Source organism: Anas acuta, chromosome 1 (assembly GCF_963932015.1).
Source record: "Anas acuta chromosome 1, bAnaAcu1.1, whole genome shotgun sequence".
NCBI lineage: Eukaryota > Metazoa > Chordata > Aves > Anseriformes > Anatidae > Anas > Anas acuta.
Window position 1 is genome coordinate 95247836 of NC_088979.1, and position 27291 is coordinate 95275126.

Sequence of the window (27291 nt, forward strand, 5' to 3'; positions counted from 1 at the left end):
TGCATCACTGATTTTGTAGATTATATCTGAGCAGTAAGCCATAGATTCAATTCAAACTGTGATGTTCTTGCATGTATCAGTGGTATGCCAAATAGTTTTAGAGCCTGCTTATGCAGCAGCCTCAATTGCAGCCTGACCATACTTTGAAAAAAGATGTTTCAGAATGTCCTAACACACACGGATTAGCTGAAAAGAGGTCACTTACAGATGGTGTTTTAAAAATCACATGCTCGTATTAAAGATGCATTACTAGTGAAAAGAAGAATAGAGAAAAAAAAAAGATAAGCTACACTTCTTTCATATAATGCAGTTCCTATTTGTGTATTCTGTCACAGAACTGCCCTCAGCTATTCTGCCCAAATAATACCTAACAAGAATATATAATTGATTAACTCTAGATTAGTCCTAAAAGATAGAAGGTAATTTCCCTTTTATGCAGTCCTTTGATCAAGTATTTAGACAAATACTACATTACCGATCAATTTTCATGTATATTTATCAAAACCACTTAAGAGAGTACCATGATTCCAAATATGGGCAAAAATCAGGTTATAATGCAGAGAAAAAGCTCCCAACTGAAAGTGATTACGTGCATAACAGAAGAAAGAAGATTATATCGTAGACTTCAGGTCATTTGTTCAGTGAGCAACATGCATGTCAAAGGGGAAGAGGAAGAAGGATAGCTAAGTGACACATTGATACGATAAAAAATCCAGATTTCTTAAAGTTTGTAATGAGATGTGCAGCAGTAATTTTTGACACCTTACGTCAACATCTTAGACCATTTTTTATCTAAGATTCTTCCTTCAGTTTGCACACTTCGAGTCTCATTGACTTGTGTTTTATTCTGTCTGCTGAACACCATACTTTTAGGAAGAATACTGAAGCCTAGAAGAGAACAACCTTTTGGAGTTTAGAGCTCAAACCACTCATGATTTATTTCAATAAAATGAACAATTCAATTGTGAAACATATGGTTCTTCAAAAGGCGTGTGCAACGGCATTTCTTGATTTCTTCCTCTACCTGCATTTGACCAAGGAGCCTGGACGGCTGGCTTGACTGGTTCTTGATGTGGTTGGGAAAGCTTACTCAGTTTCTCTTGGATTTCCTGTTTCCCCTTATCCTCGCTTTCTTTCTTCTTGGTTATTTCTTCCCTTTTTTGCTTCTCATCTTCCTGATTTTTTTTTTGCCACTGGAGTTCTTCTTCTTGTTGCACTCGATCAAGCCGTTGTTTATCCCGCTCCTGGATTCGTCTGTTGGACAAGTAAAAGTGTTTTGTTTTGTTTTTTTTTTAAGTCAGTCAAACAAAAGACCATACAAGTTACTTGTCCTTGTGCGTAATCTACAAAATAGATCTACAATCTACAATACCAGATCTGGTAATTTTATTTTTTGAGTTATCAACCACTCCACAACATTTTCTTACACAGTGGCTCCTAGATGGCAAAGACTGTATGTATTCATAAAGAAAGAGCTGTGACTCAGACAGCGAGAGGACAATAATTTGTGTAACCTGCTACTAACTGTACGACTCTATTGCTTTAAACTGTTTTGTCTTTGCATCTAAAAATGAACTTTAATATCACTTTTTATTTTAACTCACATGTGAAGTCTATGCCTTTACAACACAATTCCACAGAACACTTGAAAAGGCCTCAGCATACAGTGAGAAATTAAATACTTGTGGTTTGGAGCTGAATGTAAGAAGGGAAAAAACATTTAACACAATTTCTTCTCATCAAGAGTTCTTCAGAGATTTTTAAATGCTTAAGTGTTCTTACTGACTGAATTGTAACAGTTTAACTGCTTCTTTATCAAGACTGTGATTTCTTCTCATCTTTAATGACATGAAAATAAATCTGTTTAACTATGTTTTTCTAATTACCGTATGAAACTTTACATACGTGTTTTGTAACAGTCTCTTACTGAGCTTACAGTGCTCTGAAAATTATAAGCTTTATACAATCCAGTATCTTTACACTTTCAGTCCCAGATCTTCAATTTAGCAATATCAGTCTCAACTTGGGGATTCAACAATATTTGTGTATTCTCTTTTTATACTTTTCCATGGGATTTACAAATCTAATGCAACTGTTTTACGTAATGAACCATACATAGAAAAAAAAAAATTGAACCCATAAATAAGCCCTTCACGACCCTGTAAGGCTGCTTTTCATAATCTCTTCCCGAGCAATCTGAGCATCCCATTATATCACCACTACGAGTTACTATTTTCATTTGCCTCACAATTCCTTTTAGTTAATCTAGAACTGTAGATATCAGCTACAACTATCACCAGATGTTTTCACTAATTTATTCTTCTATAGTTTTCTCTGAAACACAACAGGCAGCAAATTATACTCTTCCATTTCTGTTGTTCAACACCCATTTTAGCTTTAAAATGCAGGAAAAAGTCAGGAATAGTGTTCAAACAAATTGGTTCTACTTATTTTCTCAAAGCTACATGCATCTCTAGGTAAGACACAAAATATCCAAATCAGAAAAAAGTGGCAATCAGAAAATATGGCAGACCTGATCTTTCTGTTTTGGGGCAAGGATTAAAAAAGTATCCACCAGCTTCATGCAGTACTCTTACAGAACTACTCAGAAAATTTGACGTTCCTACCTGTGAAAGCCAACAAGTCCTTTCCACCCACTGACAGAGGACATGAAAAAAATGGGTAAGTATTGTCTCATAGAAACAATTTGTACTGGTAAAGATAACTCTAAAGGGTTGTAACAGACACACAGGGTGATTTGATGTGTACTGTGGCCTGTTCCACTACAGACTTGGCCTACCTTATAGCACATATTTCGTCCAAGAGTGCCAAGAATTCCTGGCCAAAACACTTAAGGGTAGAAATTCACTTTCCAAAAGATAGGTTGGCACCAGAGGGCAAATATCATCTTCTGTCGTTTTAAGTTTTGAGTTGACAAAAACATTTTTAGAGAGATCCCAAGGTACTCAGTACCTGTGTAATATGACAACTACTAACTTAGAAGCTAAAAAAACCATCCTTGGTTCAAAACAAAACTGCTGACACAATCTCAGTATTTCACATCAGTATACCATGAGTACAGGTTAAGACACCAGTGATGATATTACTTACTCCTCTACAAACTACTGCTATACATTTCTGCCTTCAGTGTAAAGTCATCTAAAAACTTAATAAATTCACTGTTCTGTCAACCTCCTCTTTCAATCACTGAACTTGTCCTTGGCATGTTCATTTGTAAAGTATTCAGAGCCAATTACTCAGCAGTTTTGTTGCAACACTGAGGCTGCATCTGCATCATATACAGACACAAAGCACTCTTTTTTTTTTTTTTTTTTTTTTAACTTCAGTGGTGTCTTACATGGTGAGTTTAGTCAGATGGGCTTTAGAAAATTAATTTTTGATTTTGTTTCTAGTAGAGTAATTAATTCTTCCCACAGATATAAACCAAGTTTGTTCTAGCTGCTGGATTGAGAAGAGCAGATGAAAACATACCTCAGGGGTAGGGGACTGATTTCTTGTTTTCTTAGAAAGTTTGCTTTTTCTGAAGTCAATACCTCAGATTCTTAAAGGCACCGGCTCTATGCAAGTAATTAAAGAACTACCCTAACTTAGCTACTTTCTATGTGTAAGATTTCTGTTTGAAGACGAGGTTTTCACTGAGACCTTGTTTTGGTTTGCCTGAAATATAAAATTAACTTGACTCACAAAGAAATAACACGGACAACGAAGTTGCTTTAGATCACAATCTATGTACTATGAAAACCAATAATTTAAGATCCCTTGTTCCCAGGCCTTTGTGTTCATTCTTGACCAGTGTTTATCCAGATTGACAGCATAAAAACCCCTAAACTGCTAAAAATTTAATCAAGAAGCTACAAATAAATTATGTTAGAATAGAACTGCTTGCTAGATTTTATGCCATTTATTTTCCATAAATATATTATAAATACATTTAAAAAGTTATTTCCAAGGTGTATGGTAAAAACCATTAGCTCTATCTCTAAATGTAGAAGTACACTACACCTTTTAAGTAATGCTGCTGAAATCTGTATGTGTCATTGACAGTTAAGAGTCACAGACAGATGTAGAAGCTCATCTCCACAACACACTTTTCATTCAAGGATAAAAAAAAAACCTTCATTTCTAAAGAAGTTATTTGCACTGAACCAAAACTTGTTCTAGGTCTTAGATATTCTTGACACTTAGTAACATATTATTTAGGATCAGATTATGTTCCTGGAAATACAAAGCTTATTTGACTTTTTTTGCAAAATGCTTTGCACTCCAGTATCTCCACAGGAAGGGCATAAACTAGAGCATTTTGTTACCTTTGAGCCTCTTTTTGCTTTTCTAGTTCTGTCTTCCTTTCTTGTTCCTTCTGTTTCAACCTCTCAGCTTCCAAGTTCTTTTGCTTCTGTAGTTGCTGTTTGTTATGTATTTCTCTCAGCTCCTAGACAAAAAAGTAAAATATGTGTAACCATACAGTATGTGAATCAGAATTAATGGCCCCGTAACATTTTCATTGTGAAGCAACAAAAATTGCAAATGGTTGGATATCTCTTCAAACTTTCAGTATAGCCAAATGCATTGGCAGGCATTTAAGGTAGATTTCAAAGGATTGTAAGGAAAACATTCACGTTTTCCTAAATTTTAACCTTATTAGCTTAGATGTTAAAGAGTTAAGAAACAAGTAAGCCTTTTTTAAAGTGGAACTCTAAAAAGCTGACAAAACTTTGACAAAGTTGCACCTGAACAGTCAATTATGTTTTATTTCATTTGCTGATTTGTTGATTTTATTAAATTTCATACAAAAATCTGGCCTATGAACTGCTCATAATAGCTACTGCTTCAATTATTTGGTTTTATATTGAAATTAAGGGTGATTTACTAAAGAAGCTTCGGGATTGTTTTATGTCCAGGAGATAGAATTCCTTAAGCAACAGCTTTGGGATGAAACTGTGGTACAGAGAGTATTCATCCATATACAAGTCAGTTTTCCTTTGGTTAATTATAAAGACAGTGCTTGAAACGTTTATAATACAAATAATAACAAAAACATCATATTTTCTCAAGACTTATTTTCTGCATGAACATCTACTACTAACAGAAATACCAGTTAGATCTTGCATCTCTTTGTGTAATCTAGAGTCTAGATTTTTTTCTATTTTGAGTCTAAACTCCTCAGTATTATAAGGAATAAAAGAAACATTTTCATTGAAAATAGTCCACATTGAAAAAGAATAGTACACACAAAATATGCAGAAAAAGTTTATAACAGGAAATTGTTTCTAAATCTGTATCTTAGTAATGTCTGCTTTTATTGAAATATGACTCACATTGAACAGGTTTGTTTAGTTCTTGTGTCCTTAAAAGCTTTATCTTAATTTACTCAGGCACCGAAATAAGTAATCTTGAAAGTACTGTGATAGTTTTTCAGAAATTCATAATCTACAGATTAGCCAAATGAAGACCTCATGCAACTATCCTCAGACATTGACCAAAACATATAAAATTGCATAAGAGAATAAATAAATATCATGTGATTCAAAGGGCCCAAATCAGAAAAGTGAGTTAATTTCAAAATAATTGCACAAAATTATTAGTAACTTCTTAGCTTTCATGCAAGTTGAAAGTTAATATTTGTTTATTTACAGATTAAATTTATAATGTATCTAAAAATTTCTGTCAGTGAAATTAATACATGAATTAGTGCTTAAAGACTGCACTGTGCAACATCAAATATTAAGATGAAGTTAAAACTACATTGTTAAGAGGAGTAGCACTTGACCTTTGCAAGGTATTAAAACATTTCTGATATATGAATGAAAGTTTTAAAAAGTTAAGTTGCATTTAGTGTCCTAGTCCTGAGTCACATTTTCTTAATGATCCTCAATTTTAAATTCAGTGAAAACTGAGTTCAGCATCATTAAAGAGATAATCAGTTCCTATACAAGTTTAATATAAACTCTGCTAAGGCCATGAAACTCAATGAAATATGGAGATAATTTGGGCAATACTATATTTCATGATCGTCATTATTTTCCATAGTCATATGAAAGCTTAGCAGATAGTTAAGATCTAGAATAGATATTACAGAATATAAAATAAACTACTCCTGTGAAATCACCAGAATTATTCAGGCAGGATAGTGCCTTTGGGAAAATTTTTAAACCCTGAATGCCCATGGTTATAAATATTCATGCATAGCCTTATTTTGGACTAAGGAAAAGGGATACTAAAATGGAAAAGCATTAGCAATATTCAACATAATGGTTTCTTAGTAGCTGGCCCATGAAGAACAATGAGCAAATAAAGGGATTAGGATATTTCAGTGAACACACAGTTGGACAACTGCTGCTGGAGCTACATGTGGCCTGCACCAGACTTTTCTGTAATGTTAACTATAGTAAGAAGTCTTTTCCAATAACTGTATGTTATTAACTCAGCTTCTTTAATATTGTTACACTTGTAATATATTGAGGTACAAAGGATTTGACCCTTGGTTCCAATTAATTTCTCTGAAGGAATCATAGTCACCATCGTCTTTGTATGATCATTCAAACCCTCATTTATATAAAAAATATGTACAAGTGCAAAGGACAACTATACAACCATAAATACACTAGCAGTTCAGTGATTTGCAAGCATTTATCTGAAAGGATATAGGTTAGAAAATGGCCCAGTTTGCCATGTGGAAAACAACTTTCAAGGGTATTATGAATTTCTGTAGATTACAGAAGTCTCCACACGTGCAAAACAAAGTCTCTACAAAGCTCTTGGAGCTCAAAATACTATCGCTGTGAAGTATCAAGTATCCTGAGTGGTATTCATGATTTTAACTAGCTTTTTCTCTTTCTGGATAAGAAGACTGCTACCCAAAGCACAGGTTGCTGACTCCTACATTTAGTTCAACTTTAGCACAGCCTTCAGTCTAGAAATCCTGTGGTGTTCTCCTTGCTCTTGTTTTCCTTCACTTCCATTCCCCTGCTGTCCCTTAAGCGTATGCCAAGAAGCTCAAGCTTATTTTCCAGAGAAGGGTGCCCAACCTGATGAGGGGCCTGGAGAACAAGTCCTACGAGGAGCGGCTGAGGGAGCTGGGCTTGTTCAGCCTGGAGAAAAGGAGGCTCAGGGGCGACCTTATCACTCTCTACAGATACCTTAAAGGAGGCTGTAGTGAGGTGGGGGTTGGCCTGTTCTCCCACGTGCCTGGTGACAGGACGAGGGGGAATGGGCTTAAGTTGCGCCAGGGGAGTTTTAGGTTGGATGTTAGGAAGAACTTCTTTACCGAAAGGGTTGTTAGGTATCGGAAGGGGCTGCCCAGGGAAGTGGTTGGGTCATCATCCCTGGAGGTCTTTAAAAGACATTTAGATGTAGAGCTTAGGGATATGGTTTAGTGGGGACTGTTAGTGTTAGGTCAGAGGTTGGACTCAATGATCTTGAGGTCTCTTCCAACCCAGAAATTCTGTGATTCTGTGATTCTGAGTCTTGGCTGATGAGACAAAGGAAAAGTCTGCTTGAGGAGATCAGAGAGACCTGAGGTAGTCATGTATTTCTAATAAAGCAACACTGAAGACAACCTACTATTACTTGCAAAAGTTATTTAGACAAGAGTACTTTCTAGGTTTGCTTTTTCTTCCCCTTTGCATCTTTTTCTCAAACTCTGCTGCATGAGCAATTAAAGAGGAGTTATCACAAAGATAACAGCAAAGAACGAGGAACTAACATTCTTCAAGGGTATGAAGGCTATCTTAGCTAAACGAAAACAAAACACAAAATCTGTGATAACCCAGGTGAAAAAACATCAGCTTGGTTTACTTTTTAACAAGAAATTTGTACGCTAAAAAGAATGATTTGGTTCACCTATGATCGCAGAAGCAGGAGGAATTCAAATCCTCTAATTCAAAAACAACTGGTATTTTCCCCCATTCAGAAAAGCATCCTCAAATCTCAAATACATAAAAACACGCAAGAATTTGCAAGACCAAAGCAGTGCCTAGTACACACCAAACACTATTTACTTCCACTAGGTGTCTAACTGCAAGGCTAGCCTGAACTTTATATTTTAATTATAGCTTAGACAAGTTTATCTCACTACTGAACATACAATATATACTACTTCTAGTGCCAAATAGGAAACTGAGAAGGTTCTAGCTATAAGCCATGTCTCCATGGCTGTCTGAAGCAAATAATTTCTCATATTGAGTACATCCAGCAAGATCATTAACTTCAGTCCAAATAATTAATTTTATTTTTCCTTTTTTTGTCATTTTATATGTATGCTCAGCTAAGTTAGGATCTCAGGTGACAGTTTTATAAAGTTTCCTGTAGACATTTTAACACATTATTCCCTTTCAGCTCAGCCAATATATTAGTTCAGTATTTTATACAGTTTTCCACAGACTTTTTTACACATTATTCCTTCCCAGTTAAGCCAGTATGCTAGTTCAGTATTTTGTGCAGAGATTTTCTGCATGACATACCAGTAACAGTTAGGAAAATCCAACCTAGCTTACACACCTAGCACTAGATGGAGTATTTTGGAGGTAAAAATGCAAAAAATATCCTTCTTTGCATGAAGTAGGAAGAAAAACAGATTTGATTGGTATCTCATGCAGCTTATAGATGCTCTGTTGCTTTGCCAAGTACCAGTGGGAGGATGGGGGAAGAAAGAATCACTATCTCCCACCGTGCTGCAGGACACCAACTGAACAGAATTATAGTAACACTTCAACAGTCAACAGAACAAAACATTTGCCAGCTGAATATTCAGCACAGTCCTACGCTCATCCTTTACACACACAAGCAACTTAGAAGTTGTACAAATCGTGTATAGTAACTCTGAAGACATAAGAACGCTTTGCTTGTTTCTGGTGTGCAGGACAAAGAATGTCTTAGCCTAAAAACAGGGAGAAATTGTTACCTTTCCTCTTAATTCACAAACAGACTAACAAGTATAAAAATAATTTTGAGATGTTACAATAACCACATTTAGGTACCCACATAATATTGAATACGAGTTAAAATATGAATTTCATACAGCAGAGTAATATTCACTATATACAGACAAGTCATATTGATATGAAAACCTTAACTTCAAAAATTTAATAGTTTAAGCCCAAATTTTGCCCTCTGACAGAAAGACAGGACAGCTTAGAACACTCTTCAAGGATTACAGCACAAGGTTTCCATCAAATCTTCTCTTGAGACAAACCAGAGCATTTGATCCCAGAGGAAAGAACCCTACAGTTCTGTGCTCACTGAGGCTTTCCCACAGCAATACTTTTCTACCCAATTCCCCAGATCCCAAAGCACCTCTTCTGTCCTGGACAGAGAGAGTTCCTCCTTTAGCCCCATATCATAGTTATGGGGGATTTCATAAAGGGAATGTATTGCCATCTCCCTCGTACCTGGAATCACAAATTACAGCGTTGTGTAGGAATGCTTAAGATTAATGTTTTTGTCATTTACATTTTAAAATTCTGATGATGACCAAAATAGGCAATTAATTTAAAATCTTGAAGTGTCAAGATATGCAAAAGACAAAAATAACTAACTAGTACCTTGCCCAGGTTCTAAATCAAGGCACACTCCTCATTTAAACACCAAGGATTAGATAAATAAGATTACAAAAACTCTTCTCTTTGGTTATGCTTTAGTGCTAGCACCTTTTATTAAATACTAACTTAGTTAAACACTGCACACTCATCTGTAAACAAATCTGGTAAAGTGAAGCACATAACTGGAGGAGGTTCATCACTCAGATTGAGATAGTTGTGTACTGCCTGAGTATGGCATGGAGACCTTTAGAAAGGAGTCTAAGTAGTTGACGCAGCCCAGGAGAACTGCCAGGCACTGCAGCATTGCATCTTCCATTGCCACTGACTGGAAGAAAGAAATGCTCAAATGTAAACAGGCATTCATATGCAAGACTTGTCCAGTGCACACTGACTAGACAGGGACTGACAACAACTGGAACATGACACAAAATGTAAGACATTTTTAAGACCTTGATTCTAGCCGTTCACCACTTTTTCCAGGCACTGAGAACAGCTTCTCAGCAAGGTTAACATATTTCAGAGACATTCATTTAGTTGTTTTCTCCTGTGCAGTAACTCAGATAAGCTCCAAATACATGATTCTTCAATGCTGTATGAAATAACTGCTTGGTTATTTCATAAAACTATATTAAGAACCATTTTAATAGTTTTATTTGACTGTGTAATGACTGACCATTGCAAAATTTAAATGTGAATTCACACTGAATGTAGAATTTTTAAAGGTAAATTATAGGAGAGCTATATATACACAAACAGGAAACCTAATGTAAAGCCTTCTATTCTACAAAATTATTTTATATAGAAAAAAACAAGTGTCTAGTTACATTTTACTAGTACCTGTATCAGTTTTAGTTATTAGCTTTCTAGGCTAGGATTTTAAAGAGTACTAAAAGTTAGACTCCTTGAACTTAATTAAGGACCTGATTTTCAACCTTCTTACAAACTCAGTCACTTATTCTGTAGTCAAATACATCGCAACCCACAAGACTATTATATTATTTGATAAAATACCTCAAATAGGATTTTAAAAGATATCTGACAAGCTCCAGGCTAAGGTACCTATTTCTTTGCCAAACAAGTACACTTGGTCAATTTTGTGGCTTTAGACTTTAGACTTTTAGACTTTGTGGCCACAGTGGCACCCTAGAAGCCAGGTAATTCTAAGGACTACCAGTTAGCTCAAACCATGTGGCTCTAGCTACAGATATTCAATAGAGATACCTGGATCTACTTCCTTTGAAACATTAATAATAATTCAAGCTCCAGAAAGTTTTTGAAAAGTAAGCAATTCTATGAACGTTTCAAACTCTTGAGATGTTAACTTGAAAAAGAAGTAACTGAAGTACTTGAGTTCTAAAGGATTAATGGGAAGAAATTTAAATCAGTTGCTTTGGAGGGATGAAAGAAGATTCACTGAGAAAAAAAAAAAAGGCAAAAAAAACAAACTTTCAGTTATCTCCCTAGTCACTCGTATATGCTATTAAGACAAGAAGCAAATAGGAGGTAATTTAACATCAGTTTTGTGTATTCACTTACTGCAGAACATAGAATTGTAACATGGAGGCAAATGCAGTGCAACCCACTGTATCTGATATGTTAAAAAGTTGACCTGTAACCTAAAATACCTTAGAACATCAAGTAAGCCTTACAGTCACATCAACAAAAAGGCAGGCTAGACACTAGTTAAACTGTTCACTTTAACTTGCACTATCTCAACGTAATTCTCTGTCAGATACCAGTGGATCAAGTGTTATCTGTTTCAAAAGAATTAATCGTAGTGTTGCAAAATTTAAGTGGTGTATTCACATGGAAGATAATAGAACAGATATTCATAGCCAAAACATGAGGAATAGATCTCAGTAATGATAACAAAAGGTCATGGTTCCATGTTGCTGTCAATTTTACTGTCTCTTCAAGCATTTCATCAAAACTAGTAAGTTAGCTTGGCATATGTTCTCAGAGAGCAGTAGGAACTCTGGGAATTCACAAAAAATACCACATCATTCTGCTACTAGGCCAGAAGTCAGCTGTATTATAGAAAACTAGGTGAGCACCAGCGATTCTCTATTACTCGATGGAGAACAACAGCTGCCCAAGGCAGCGTCAATTCAGGTGTTGCTGTTCTAACAGCTACCCCATCCAGTGTGCCTCTCAGTTATATATTAAAGCACAATGGAAGAGCAGATCACCATAAAAAAGGCCTATGAATTAAAAACTACCAGATAATTTTGGAACAGCCTTAATTAAAAATGGAGTTTAAATTTTATTCATTTAATAGAAAGACATTTTTAAGATAAATATTTAAGTGTGTCCCATCTGTACATATTTCCCTTTAGTTTTGAAGTTAAAGAAGCCCTTATTTTATTTAGACCTCAGATATGGTTGAATTTTTGATATATTATTTGAAAAGGATTTACATTTCAAAGTTAGCACTGTACAGTTGACAGATAACTATACAAATTGCAAGATATTTTAGCATCAAATCAACCTGTTATGCGCTCAGTTACTACTAAACAAGACATTCTTCTGTTAGTTGGGGAAATTATTACCAAATAGAAAAAAAAAAAAAAAAAAGCCATCTTTCCAATGGCAGCTTCTTAAAATTGTCACAGGTTTTTGACTATTTAGTTTAAAAGAATTATTCCAGTTCCTAGACTCCTTTGTGTTGAGCACCATTATTACCTAAGACATAGCTGTGTTCTGGCTTCATTTCAGGACAGAACTTCCACTTCACAGAAACCCTAACAAAACTAAGAGTTTCAGGAAATCTTTCACTAACTTTGTGCACAAAGTCTCACATGCAAGGTGTTCTGAGAGCTTCCTCCACAAGGATAATGGCCTTTCAAATACTGCTGTACACACAGGATCTTCCAAGCAGCTTCTCTTCCAATGGGATTGCCACAATCACCCTATGCTAAGCCCAGGAAAAGGCATATCTTTGCAGATATTTAAACCTAGCAAAAAAGACATCCAGGCCTTCAAAAATGCATCTTGCACATCTAGTGAAATGACAAAACGGAGAAGATACAACTCTCTCTGTTCCCACCTTCCGGTTTCATTAGTACAACTGCCCCACTGCCTCATTTTTGCTTCTTAAACTCTTCTCTTCAAGCAAACACAGAAAACTGCAGCAAGGCAAGAATACTAACATTCGGCATCACAAAATGGTCTTTCTGTCAAGCACTGTGTCTACATATTATGAAATCGAGAACAGGATATCCTCAGTTTAAGAAAGGCTGCTGAAGTTATCCTAAAAACTGTCCTTGTGACTAATTCTCAGCATATAAAGTGGTAACTAAGATTTGAACACAGAAATTAATTTTCCCCTTAAGCTGCAAAATAGCTTACCATTAGATGATGTATTCTAAGACAGATGGCAGACATTCTGATAAATCAATGTCTTTGTTTAATGTGAATTTTCAGTTTTTAATCATTAGCTTGTTATTTGTTGAGCCCTTCAGTATTTTAAAAAATAAATTTAAGAGCCTTTTTTTTTTTTAATGTCATGGGACTAAGCTTATTCACCCCCCTCTCTGCCCATTTATAAACTGTTTGGGTCACCTATGAACAAACCAAGTACTGACACTAATTTTAGAACAAATATTCTTTGATCTTCAAATTGGTTCAAAAGGACTCCGTTAAAAAGAAAAACACACACAAAAAGCACAGCATGTTATAATGTACCCAGAGAGACAGAGGAAATGCAAATAAGGTAAACTGTTCTGTTTCCTTTTAAAGTTAATTGAATATTTAGTTTGGGTTTATGTTTGGTATGACTCTCCGGAGATTATCCCCTTTCTGCTTCCTTCCCTGCTATTGGTATGGTCTACAGCTTTTTATTTTTCTTATAGTTATTAGTAATTTTAGTATTGAAAGCAGGTATTTGTTGCTTAACTTCCAATACACCTTCCTTTCTAAAGCACATGATGTAGTCATAGCTGATCTAATTTCAAAAGGACTACAGATCATTGTGCTTTTCCTTCTAAATACCTGTAGCACAACTTTTTATATCTTGCAGGAAATTGAGTATTTTACTAGTCAGTTTTCACAAGAAACCATCAGTTAAATTAGCAGATAAAGTACTTAGACGTTAGAATATTTTATTACAAAAAATAAAAAAAAAGAACACTATTAAAAGGTCGTAACTGCAGACTGACTTATAACTTCTCTAAATAACACTTCCTCTACTGACTTTTGCAATTTCTGTAATTTCCTTGTGCAGAAATAAACAAAAGCACACAGTTTCAACAAAAGACTGATCAATAAAGCATGAAACCACAAACAACAGACAGCTACATTCAGGAACAGCCATGAGCTTATGAACAGCAGATAAAAAACTCTGTGTGTCAGTAGGAAGTCTTAAGTCACTGTAAGATTTGAAGTACTGATTCCAGCAGATTTGATGACCTACTATATATAGTCTTGCACTTCTTTGATGCAAAAGGGCATAAACTGGCAATTTAATACTTGTAATAATAGATCTGGAATCAGACCTCAAATATATTCTTAAGTAAATTCTGAAGATTAAGTTGATTCAAACTCTTTGAATGCTCAGTAGTATTTTCTTTAGAAATACAAATGATAGATTTCAGAATGTTGTCAACACTGACATTCTAAATCAATCATTTCAGTTCAATATATTTCTCCATAATCAAGTCAGAAAATGATTAATTGAACATTCAGAAGTAAGCATCAAAAAAGTTTAGGGTTACCTTGAGTTGATTATTGAATATATCAATTTCCTGAAGTTTAGATCTGGTTTCTTTTTCTACTTCATCTAGCTGGTCTCGAAGCTGTTGACGGGCTAGCTCCTTGGCTTCTAAGGCTCTTTTGATAGTAAGAAGAGAATCTCCTGTTTTTAAACATATTGTGAAATAAATATTTTCTTACACGGAGAATTTTATGTCACAGAAAGCAACAGTTTTCAAAACACATCTTGAAACATACCAAAATATTACAAAGTACGCTGTGCATTGCAACATCGTGGCTTTTACTAACTAATGTATACATACACAAAAAAATACACCTACTATGCAAACTGTTCTGTTGAACTTGCTTCAGTTGATCATTAAGCAATTGCTTTTCTGGAATCAATCTTCCAAGCATCTGCTGAGATTCCTGAGTAGAGGACAAGGAGAGAGAAAACAAGACAAGAAAAAGACAGAAAAGGTGAGCGACGACCTTAGCCATAAGACCTCTCATTTTCATTTCTTCTGAAATAACTCTTTACTTTTCCACAGAGTAAACCATTTATTATTGCTATTATAGAAGCACTGTCTGTGTGGTACGACCACTCAGAAACAGTTCTCTGCCAGTTTGTCCTGCCTTGTTTTGTGTTTGTTGTGTTGTGTTTTTTTCCGAGTACAAAAAAGTAGGCGTATCAAATTTAAGCTGCATAGTTGAGAACCGATTCCCATTAAATATGCAAATTGGCTTGGAATTAATTGAAATTCAGGACATAAAAAGACAAACATAGATTTCAGGATATGCTAAAACAAGCACTTATTAACAGTTTATTTCTCACTTTAATAAATAAACATCAACTTTGATACGAATAAAACACAAATATTTTCAGTTTATTTAAAGAAAAGAAAAGAAAAAGTTCTCACTTTAAAGGAATACATTATGGCCAAAAACAACGTGACACAAACTCTGATAGATGAGAACATGTGATTCCTAGATCTCTATATTTAGTACTCCTGAAAGAGGATTATGTCTTCTCTCAATTTCAACAAACATTCATACGATTTTGCACTGATAAATTACAGGAGACACTGCAGATGAGAAATTCCTCCTTTGGTGGATCATTTATATTCCCTGCTCTTTCTGGAGGATGAAGTGCTACTTCATATACCTTTCAGAAGCCTTGGCCTCCAACTCCAAGTTGTCAAAACGAATTCTAGAAGCATCATGTGAAACAGCTCATTTTATAAAGCTGTCTGAGTGCCAACAACTCATTTTTCAGACAAACTAAGTAATTTATTTCAGCTGCTACCCTGAATCGCAGGCTTCTGAGGAACCTCTGATAATTTCAATTTGTCACAAAGGACTGTAAATGAAATAATACAATCCTAAAAGCAAACCACTAACCACTCAATACCAGACTGAGTCCCATGAAAAGTTTTTAATTTTTCTTACAAGAACTGTAGTGACAAGACTGTAGTGACATGACTTCACAGTTGTCCTACTTTGCTCATGGCAGTCTTTGACTGAGCCTCCTGTTTGTGACTCATACCATATGCTTATGACCACAGACAACTCTAATCTTTTAGGTTTCTGAAGACATATTTAGGTAGCATAGCAGGGTCAAGGACTTTATAAATTCATTTAGTATAAAAATTAAGATAAGCTATGCATTTTGCTATCAGAGGTTACACTGTTCAGCTGTACTGCCTATAGCATGAGTAGATCATTTTCAGCTCCTCAACGATATCATGAAGGACAGATACTCCTGTAATGGGTCTATTACTCCCTATGTAGAAACCAAAGAGAAACAGCAATATATAATGTAGAATTTTCAAATTATCAGCCTGAGGAGGCCTGCCTCATTCCCAACAAACCACCAATACAAACAAACAGAAAAAAGTTCCCATTCATCCAATGAGGGAAAGTTCTTCTAACTCTGAGCAAAAGGTCATATGAGAAAGTGAGATACCACTAATTCATTGTAAGTCTCAACCACATACCCTGCTCCCAGTGATTCTGAGGAAAGCCAAGTTACTTGGGAGCCAAATTGTTCATCAAGGAGGCAATAAACTCTCCAGGTAACTAGCAGAAGCCCTGCTGACAGTATGAACGTGGTTCGGACACATACACTTAAGGTGTCTGGAAGGCAGGATCCTTCCAAACACACCGAAACACCACTCTACCAGATAGCACAGATTCACATAACTAGCACAAATTTTCATCACCCAGTATAAATTGTTATATGATTTCTTCCAAAATTTTAATCAAACTCCATCTTGAAACTAATTAAAAGGTTAAAGAATAATTACTTATTTTAATTAACTCACTTTCCACATCAAGTGTCAGATGTATTAAACTAAAGTATTTCCAGGTAAAGATATAATATCTTACAAAGAGAATTGATGATGTTGACTCTTCATCTACTGGAGAGTTTAAAGGATCAAAATCATCTTTTAAAAAAGTCACATACCATTTCACTCTTTCCTCTACAAATCAGACAGTAAAATTTAGAGGATATTTGAGATACTCATCTTTGTTTCAGGAAAAAGCTATCCCCTCTTTCAGGTTCTCCTCAGATAAAAATTCGTACTTTACTTTTAGTTAGTTTTCTACTAACTAGATGTACTTCTTTCTAGGATCATAATTTTGGTAAACCACTCAAACAAAACTAGCTGAAATATTAGGGTAGAGATCAATGATCAACTGAGTGAAGATAGTATCACAAAAACATAGCTATTGCTGTCAAACTAAAATAAATAAATACATTAAAAACAAAACAAAACAAAACACACCTCAAACCCAAAATCCAACAAAACAACCACCAAGAACAGCAAGTGTAATTTTCATTACAGGACTGCTGTCACACTCATTGTGAATGAAGCAATTTTGAAAGCAAATAGTCAGAAGTGCATTAACTAAGCATAGACAGCTTTTTGTCTCTCTGAGCCACTACTGGTGAATGTGACTTAACTGTCTACACTTCATTGAATGCTGTTTGACTTCGTTTTCTCTTACCAATCAGGAGCATTTCATTAAAGAGAGAAGAGTGATTTTAAGCTAACTATTGTGGTTCTTAATGTCACAAGCTTCTCATAGTAGCATTCCTTGTTTGTATTAAGTGGACAAAAACACTGTGCAAGAATATGACCCCTAAATTCCACTCTTCATATCAAGCTGCTGCCAAAAAAGACATCTTTCTCTTGGCGGGTGTAACAGTGCACACAAAACTTCAATAGAAATGAAAGATGTTTTATGAAATAAGAAAAATAGTCCAAAAATATGCATGCTTAAAACAAACAAACAGAAATGAATTTTTCAAGTGCTGTTTTTGTTCAAATGGATGTACCTTATTGATTACATTTAGAAAGTTGAAATGGAACAGTAGGATTGGGTTTTCAGACAGTTTTTACTTTTAAGACCTTATAATATAAGTGCAAGATCCTCTTTGAAATGGTACAGAAGCACAGAGAGCCCCTATTACTGGTCAAGAATTAACTTCAAGCAATATAAAATATCTAATAAACAGAAAAATCCCTTATCCATCTAGATGCCTTTATCAGCTTATCTAGAAACCCTTACAAAGTGCACAGAACACTTTTCACTCAAAGCAGACATCAAATCAGTCCCATCTTCAATTTGGCAGAGAATTTTAGATAGAGAAGCAGGAAAGAAGAATGCTAGGATTAGGCTAAGAACTAACTGGTTTGACTGGTAACTTCAGTTTTGAAAGTTCATTATCTTATAATAAAAAAATAAAAGGATCATCAAGTCACTTTACAGAGGTAATTTCTTTCAGCACAGAAACAGAAGTTAATGCAATAAAAATGTCACAAAATTTGATTCTCCTTGTCCCCAAAGCCATCTTCAGCTAAACAATTTATTTACTATTCTGCACAAGAGGATTCCATGAGGAGGAAGTGGTAATCACAGCTATACCCTCAAGTGCAGGAAGCACTTCTTACATCACTGAAGAACAGAAACTTTAAGGGACAAAGTATCTACAGCAATTGCTCACATACAAGAAACAACATGTATTTCGTGTCAAGTTTGCTTAGGATATTGATGCAGTTAAAGACGTCAAAGCACAAAGCTAAGAACAAAAACACAGAACATTTCCTCACCTGTAGCTGCTGTTGCAGATGGGTAATTTCTGCAATTCTCAGTTCTCTAGATTTATTTGTACTCTCAATTTCTTGTCTTTGGGTAGACAGCCGACATCTGATATCCTGAAGCTTTCCCTCCAACTGATTTTTTTTATCATTCTTTAGACAAAAAGACAAAGATTTCTTTGTTTCACCAGAATGGTTTGTCACACAAATCAAGATCTAAAAAGTACTTTTACTCCACAATTAAAAGTTGAAATTATAGAAAACAAATAGGACCTTATCACAGGCATTACCATACTTGTGTGTTTTATCTGCAATACAATCACTTACTAGGGCTTCCAGCTCAAATTCTAAGGTCTTCTTCTTTGCTTTTAGAACAACTATGTCCTCTTGTTCTTTGTTTCTTTGATTTAGTAGTTCTTGCCGACGATTACGTTCCCACTCAAGTTGCCTTTGCCTCTCAAGTTCCCGTTTTGCAGCCTTTAGCATTTAACCAAAAAAGAAAACAACAACAACAAAGATATGAAAGATCTGTTCTGAGAAACTATTCTAACCACTGATAGTCATATTCTAAGTTATAATTAAAACATTAATATAAACATGCTGCTAAACAGTGGAATAAGTATGCACCTCTCAATTTAAGCACAGAAATTGCTCAATTGTTTAAATGCTCACTTGAAAGTACTATTGCTTCACTGTATAGTGGATATGCAACTAAACAGAATACCATTCCATTTCAGTAAGTTTCCCAAGATCCAATTTTCTGATTTAATATGTTGTTTCACATTAAGACTTCAAGAATCCTCCAAACTAGCATCAAATCTCTCTCCAACATCTGGCATTCTCCAGTTTTTCACTTGAAAAATTAAGAAAGAGATTGACAACTATTTCCTCACCTTCAAAAAAACAAAAATTTAAGTGCATTGCTTTAACATATACTTACTAAATATAAAGATGACAAAATATTTAGTATACACATTCCATTCTGTTCTAAACAAACACAGATTTCAATGACTTAGCCACCTTCCTTTTATCCAATTGGTTACCTCTCTTCTTTCTATTTCTTTCCTCCTTTCCTCTTCTCTCTGCCGTTCCAATTCCCGCTGTTTTTCCAACTGTTTCTCTAGCTCCAGTTGTCTTTTCCGTTCTTGCTCCTGCCGCTCACGTTCTTTCCTTTCCTGCTCTGCCCGTTCCAGCTGTGCTAGACGCTCTTGTTCTTTGCGTTGCTGTTCCAGGAGAGCCTGCCTCCGTTTTTCAAGTTCTAGATTGCCACGTTCAAAGTTCTCGCGTTTTTTATCTTCAAACGTAACTTTAGTGTGTAGAAACATGGGGCAAAGGAGAATTAAACTTAGCTAGTAATTTAAAAAAACCTTCCATTTACGTTGAATCAAAGTGATACACTCTTCCAACAGAACTAGAAAGAGCTCTCTGATACACTGATAGTAAAGCTCTACAGGTAATTCGGGTTTTATCATTAGCATTTATATTGTAGTTTTCCTTAAGCCCACATCCTAAGGAAACTAAGGTGTGAATTTCAGTTCACATTCCCGAGTGTGCTGGAGTTCCTCCACACATTTCATAATAGTAACAGCACAAGAACCATCACTTTGATTACAGCAAGTAAGGAAAAGAGTTCAGCTGAAGATATTATCAAAAAGTCATTATGCAAATGACCAGAACTTATTTAAACTTGATATTCTCATAAGATCACTCATTACTGTCAGGAAAAGAAACAGCTTACTTAAGTTCTTGACGAGAACTCAGAAAGACTAGATTCCTGCAGATTCACACCCTAATCTTTTGTTGTCCTAAAACAACACCCTCAGTTCCAGCACAGGTTCCCTGACATTCTTCTGCAATATCAGGCATTATCCCTATTCAACGCTCCAAACCTCTCTCATACAGTTCCTCCAAATTATTCCCTCCAAATCACCTTCAGTTTCTTTTCTTACCCTCTATGTCCCATTCCCATACCTCATATTCTGTATTTCTCTTCGATCATGCCCAACATGGACCTTTTTGGCATGCAAGTCAAATCAAGAGACAGTACATGTTCACTTCAAAGTGTGCGTGCACCAAGTGTTTGACATGTTGGGCTGACATCTGCCCAACCAGCTGAATTTTTATCTTTTCTTAAGTCAGTAAGTCTTTCTTACTGCCAATCACAAATTTTCACAGAAGAAGAAATTTAATCACTTTGATGTTTAAAATTAGCCACTAGATTCAAACAGTATTAAAACAAATACTGATAAGATAGAGAATAGCCCCCATCAACTTAGGACACCAAGCAAAAAGGAAAAAACATATATTTATATTTATGTCAAGGAAGTCGATAAAAAGAAAAGGACAAAAAGCTTGCCAGCAGCATCAGCATTGCTTAAGCATTGTCTTAAAGGCTCAAAGAAAGCATATACCACCAAGATGAAAAACCAAGCTCAACAGAAAGTATGATTATTCAACAAAATCAAGGTAGCTACTAGAGGTAACAAAGTAAGAAAACAGATGAGACCAACTTCTAGCAAATTAAATAAAATGAGTAGCTATTGGCTTGTGTTACTATGTTTACAGGATAGCTTCTGAAGGTTCATAAAAAACAGCAATAAAAACTCTTTCAATTGCCTCCCTCAAGAGAAAAAAAAAAAAAAAGTCAGATTTAGCAAAACCAATGAAGGATCCAGAAGTCATTCACTATATGAGTGGTCTTTATAGTGAAAAATCTACACATCAAATACAATAAAAGGTTTATACAGTCCAGTTATTCTGAAACTGGACACAAATAGCTTTAGAACAAAAATAAAGCCAAGAAAATAAAGAGTAACAGGTTGCCAAACCCAGACAATACTAATCCATAGTTCATATACAAAATTCATGAACTACAAGAGGTGGCCCCATCTGAGCAGGGGGTTGGACCAGATGACCTACAGAGGTCACTTCCCACCTCAACTATTTTGTGATCCTGTGATACTAGCTCGGCTGTGCAATCCATCCTTTAATCAGCCTCAGTGCATCTAGAAGAGGACAAATGCAACACCAGTCACTAAGAAAAGACAGTGTGATGATCTTGAAAGCTATAATCCAGTCAGTCTAATCCCATGCTGGTCAAAGTAGCAGAGGCTCCAATACACAAAGAGTTAGTATGCATGACTACATGTGACACCATGTGGAAGAGCCAATGCAGGAAAGAGCTACCTCTCAAATATAGTAGAGGGCTGAGATCTGTCCCCACCCAATTTTATCAATAAGAAAGTTATCAATAAGAAAGAAAAAGCAGATGAGGTCAATAAAAGGATGCCTGTGTGTTTTTGAAGCCTAATAAAGAAAATAAGCCAAGCGCAGTGGTTGACCTTCCTGGCATTACAAACTGTACCCCAAAATCCTGTAATTCCAAGGGCACAAGACTTACACCTCAAAATGTGTAAGAGAGTCATATCTCACCTGTGACCAAACACATCACTGTGAGACCTCACTAAGGTCTGCTTCAGCAGTCCCTGCTATCTCACTTCATGCTTCTACAGCCAGGAATTACTCAGCAGACTGCTAGCAGCAGTTAGTTATAAAATACAAACCAAAGACAAGGGCTGGAAAGAGACAGAAGGTCCTTGGGAATTAACAAGCAGTTAAAAGATTGGAATTAAGGGGTGAAATAAATTACCAACTTTCACAATGACAGAAAGATTCTTGGTAGCCTCCTTCAAAGATCTCTACTAGCAATTGTGCTGTTCAGTGTGCAACAATGGTCTGGAAGAGATTGAAAAGTAACAAGACAGCTTCTGGAGATGAGGCCAGATATTCAAGGTATTAAAATAAAAACCTGACTGTGAAGAGCTTTAGAAGAATCTCACAAAACTGAGTGATCTGGCAATGAGGAAGCAGAGGAAATTCAAATATTAATGAATACAGAGCAGCACATTTGGGGAATGAAAATAATCCTAACTAAACACACATGGTCATGGACTCTAAAAGCAGTTAATATTGTGTAAGGATGTTGGCATTACAGTGGACAGTCTTCTGAAAACATCAGCTAAGATCTAAGCTGTGATCAAAGAGGCAAAACAGCGTCAGGAATCAATAAAATTAACCAGAAAAAAAAGAGTTTAGAACAAAACAGAAAAGCATTATTATCACACTGTATAAATTTATCATATTGCTACATCTTCCACTGTATATAGAATAGAATAGAACAGAACAGAACAGAATAAAAGAAAGAAGTGTGAGGGGGTGGTCAGAAGTGTAAAGAAGTTTCTTGCCATTTAGCATCCAGGACACTATACTTCTCTCTTTTATTTTAATTTTTTAAACAGAGCTGCTAAAGCTTGTATAAAACTGGCATATTGCTATGCAGACTGCAGTGAAACAGGCCTCTGTAAGACAAACTATACCACACCAAAGTCAGAAGATGGAGGTACTAAAAGTTTTCACCATAGTCCTGTAATAGGGCTGCAAAGTGCTGCCTCTATGGAGGGTGCATAACATAAGCAGCCTGAAAGTTGTTCATATGTCCATTGTCAGTGACAAAGGACCATACAACAGTCAGGAATTAGCTGGACCAAGCATTGTCTTGGTTATACCTCTGTCATGTCAAAACCTGATTTGGAAAGAAAATATTTTTTAACATGTCATTAGAACTTCCCAGAATATAACCTGATGATCTCTCCGATAACAGCACACAGTACATCACTATTTATGCTTGCTCACCTGGTAATTTCTTTTCCAGTTGCTGCTGTTCTTCTTCTAATGCTGGTTCTTCTGGTAACCTTTGGTCTACAGATACTGAACTTACAGCAGATATGCCACTACCAGAACGTACTCTTCTGTCAATAAAAGGACAATTCCAAGTTGCTTAAAAGAACCTACGCCTGCCAAATTTATGATTTAATGATGAAATCATAAATTAAATGCAATGATGTAATGTTTAGTGATATTTAATGCTCCCTCAGCGTTGTCCAGAGCATTTTAATCTGCAGTTGCCGTTAAAATAACAGCACCCCCCAAAGTCCCAACAGCACACACTGGTGACCTAAGCACCCTAGTTCAAAGTTCACAGCATCATGCAGCTTACAGATGTGTTCAACTCTGTCACCAAGATCTCTTACTTGTGACTAGTCTGAAGCTGGGGAAACGGGGAATTAAACTACAACAAAAGTTGCAAAGACAGAGAAAGAGCTCACTATAGTCAAGCTGAAAACAAGACACCACACAGAAGAAACAAAAAATTGTAATCTTCAAGAGTATAAAGAACATGAAGCTATGACTATATGCAAACATTTTTCTCATCGCTGTAACTGTCTTCCTACCCATTTCTCCAAGAAAAAGTGAAATAGAGAAATGGAAGTACTGACTCAGCACTACTATTCACAGATACAACTGTTTAAAAAAACATCAGAATTTGCCACAGTGTAAATGCAGGGCATGTTTTGAATTCTAATACATCTTATTTGCTGTACAGAAATATAAGCCTGAACTACAACTCTTTAAATTCAAGTAGCCAGACTGAGTAAGTTTTGGAAGGTCTGTTAGCATAAAACATTGACAAAAACTGTATTCTTACAAGGACTTTTTGTGACAGAGCTATTTTCAGCATCCAACTCTTCTAATAAAACCAAAAAATGCCCTTTACGCAGCACGAAATCAAGGAGGGTTACTTTTCAGTCTCTTGCCCTTTATACTCACAGGACAGCTTTCCCAAATGAAACAAAAATTTAGGAGTGAGATTCCAGAATTATAACCAGTTACCTAAATGAAGGTGGAATATACTCTGGAGGCAGTACAGGTGGCAGTGGCTGGCCAGACATAGCTACATCAATTAAGTGCATAGCCAGAATAAACTCTTCAGCTGTAAGTTTTCCATCTTGATCAATATCTGAAAGATTCCTTTTTAAAGGAAAGATACAAAAAATAAGTACATTCTTAAAGATTAAAAATCACCATTAAAAAGCACAATTTTGGTATATTCAATTCCAAATTGATTCATTTTTCGATTAGTTTTTCACACTTCTTTACTTCTTTAAAACAAATAAAAGGCAAAAACCAAATGCATCACTATTTCCCATATTTCTCTTGCATGTCTTCCTTGAAACTATTGTTACAGCCATGGTTTCTACTTCTCTTGCTTTTGAGTGCTGCCTGTACTATAAGCTATGTAAATAATGTTAATCAATGGAGTTTTCTTGAACACCTTGTGAACATCCACTACACAATATTGTTCAAGAAAGTGTAGAAGTTTTTGATTTGGTCTACTTCTTGCATTCCTGGGCACACATTTGCATTAAAAACAAAATCATTAATGTTTTAGCCCAGATGAGCACAAAAACACTTTATTGGCATGCATACAGGAAAAAAAAATGATGCAGTCAGGCCTCAGGATGGCCTAAAACCAGTGCTCCAACAGGTTCATGAAATGTCCAAAAACACCTTCATATTAAGATGCTTTTTGTACAAAATTTAACAGCCTAAATATCAGCTTTTTTTCTCCAGCATGCTTCTGACTCTAATCCTAAAGGAAAATGTCTCATGATACTGTGAAAATCTAAGGTGAGCAATTGATCTATGCTTTTGATTTCTCAAGGTACAGGACTTTGTTTATGGGATTTAAATTTAGAAGACTACGACAGCCCCATTTGGTCCACGCCTGTGTTACTGAGCTGCTCAGGCTGGGGCACAGAAAAAAGCTGAGGCACAGGAACAAGCTGGTAGAATGAAAATGGAGCATGCAAGGATATAATTCAGCTACTCTAACAGTATGGGTCCGCGTCTTTGTCCCCGAAACAGCTGTTACAAAATAGCTGACATGCTGAACATCGGTACTTTATCTTGTGTGCCTACGAATGAGTGAATCCACCTTTAAAACAAGGTGAGTCTACAGCCAATACAGACTGAAAAGCCTTGCCCCAGTGGTACCACTGCCAGAGAATAAAAATCAGGAAAGGGAACAATACCTAGGCCAACAAAGGCATAAAGTCTATTCCTTATCTCAATAGACCCGGCAGTTCTGAATGTCAAAAATTACAACAGCTTTGTTTAGATCCTGGAGCACGCTGACGTCATTCCCCTGCCCACACAACCTACTTAAGCACTGGCAACAAGCAGAGAATTTTCTGACTAATCATCTGCTGGATGATCGGGTTGCTATTTATTCCTTATAGTAGCTTTGTTAGGAAACAGAGGAGAGAGTGTTTGTTTTCTCATATAACAAAACCATCAGTGCTTAGCAAAGAAAGTAAGTGCAACGTAACCATCACACTACAGTGACAACATCGTTGACATCCTCACACAACAGAAGTCAGACAGGTTATTTTGTTGACAGTGGTGTTTGAGGGAAGACTTTTAAATTATAGAGGTTAATTAGAAATAATTTGCAGAGAGAAACTGGAAATTAAAAATGTACAGAAGCAGTGTGAAAGCCATTGAGAAGTCACCAAAGATAACCATAAATCAATGGTAACTAAGTACTACCAAGTAATGAAATAGAAACATTACACAGTACATAGGAAAATATGACCTTCAAAAGTATAAGAGAAAAGAGAGACTAATCCGTGTGATCATAAGAGCACAATAAACGTTGGCAAACAAGAACTTGAAAGAAAAAGAAAAGCCAAGACACATTCTGCTAAAATTCATGAATTGCAGTGCATAACTCCAGATCCTTGAAAATAAGCCTTAGAAATTCATGTAAAAGGCAGACGGGCCCCAAAGAAAGTACGGTTCTGGATTAAGTTTCCTTTTGTACTACCTGTGCAAATGTGTAACTTTCACTAGTGCTGTATCACATATGATTGAGGATGTAGAAGGCAGAATGCTGAACATTTGATCTGCCTGAAACCCCCAAAATTGAAACCCAACATATAAAACACCTATGGATATAACGTAAAATACATTCTTTTTTGGTTTTGTGGAGTAATATTAATAAAGGCATGGCAGTGCAGAGTGCAGGCTTTGGTTTATAAAGTTAAACATTCAAAAGAGCAAAATATAATGATTTATCACTGGAGAGAGATTGAAAAGAGGAGAAAAAAACAAGATACACTATAGAGGTTTAAGTATAGTTTCCAGTTGGGTAGAAATCATTAGATTTATCTTTACCATATTGTAGCCAGCTGAGCCTGGGGTAAACTTGACTGCATAAGAATAGTTCTTGCTTGTGGACCTAACAAATTAAAACAAGGGTTAATAAGCATATAAGCATGTTTCTCCTTTCCTTGTATTGCCATGTAGTTATTGCACAAGCAGAAATTGTTTTTAAACAGGTACCACCAAAGAGATGTTATCATTGTGAATGGGCTATACACACTGCTATCCCAAGGCCCCTCAAGAAGAAAACACTAAAAAATAGATAACCCTTTTGTCCTCCACAACCCTCAAAAAGAAAAAAAAAAAAAAGCTATGAAAAGCAAAGATGCTCTCAGAACTAAGCCAGAGTACTGTTCTATTCTATTTCTGAAACTGGATAGGAATACCCATCAGTGGATGAGTCGAACATAACAAATGGCTACAGAAGATTTCACAAAAGACATTGTACCCTTTCCAAGAATCATTTCCCAATACAGGACGGGAAAGTAAGAAAAGGATACTAAATATCAGAGATCATTAAGGAATTGGGAAATTTGAACAGAAAAATATTGTCAATGACAACCTGGAGAGATAAGAGTTTCTTACCATCTAAACAGCATTTAGAATGTTATTGTAATTGACCTTTTGCAGTCAAAAAAGGAAACAACAATAACTGTTTCAATACCTGTTAAGTGTCCACTCATTGTTTTATCATGGCTATTGAACAGCTGTCTGTATTTCAGTCTTGATGACTGAGGTACAGCCCACTCTGCCACAGGAGGCACACTAGAATTAAAAAAGGGATAGAGATGAGGGGTATTACATTCAATAGCATGAAGTGGTATGTACAACAGGATGAAGTGCTGCACAGAGATTAAGTTTTATCCAGAAATGTT

At 35.8% G+C, this 27291-nt stretch overlaps 1 protein-coding gene across 9 annotated transcripts in view; it reads right to left on the reverse strand.

Moving 5' to 3' along the window:
* Positions 1 to 27291, reverse strand: part of ITSN1 (intersectin 1) — a 123324-nt gene that overhangs the window by 50994 nt on the left and 45039 nt on the right. For 8 of the 9 annotated variants that reach the window (XM_068688832.1, XM_068688825.1, XM_068688789.1 and 5 more), the window contains 11 exons: positions 27081 to 27181; positions 26429 to 26492; positions 24083 to 24220; positions 23045 to 23160; positions 19396 to 19658; positions 18680 to 18829; positions 18365 to 18505; positions 14588 to 14675; positions 14270 to 14409; positions 4329 to 4450; positions 1025 to 1254 (listed from right to left, as the gene is read on the reverse strand). In XM_068688832.1, coding sequence (XP_068544933.1) covers positions 1025 to 1254; positions 4329 to 4450; positions 14270 to 14409; positions 14588 to 14675; positions 18365 to 18505; positions 18680 to 18829; positions 19396 to 19658; positions 23045 to 23160; positions 24083 to 24220; positions 26429 to 26492; positions 27081 to 27181 — 1553 coding nt within the window. The remainder of the gene's footprint in view (positions 1 to 1024; positions 1255 to 4328; positions 4451 to 14269; positions 14410 to 14587; positions 14676 to 18364; positions 18506 to 18679; positions 18830 to 19395; positions 19659 to 23044; positions 23161 to 24082; positions 24221 to 26428; positions 26493 to 27080; positions 27182 to 27291) is intronic. The other variant, XM_068688815.1, reaches the window with a different exon arrangement.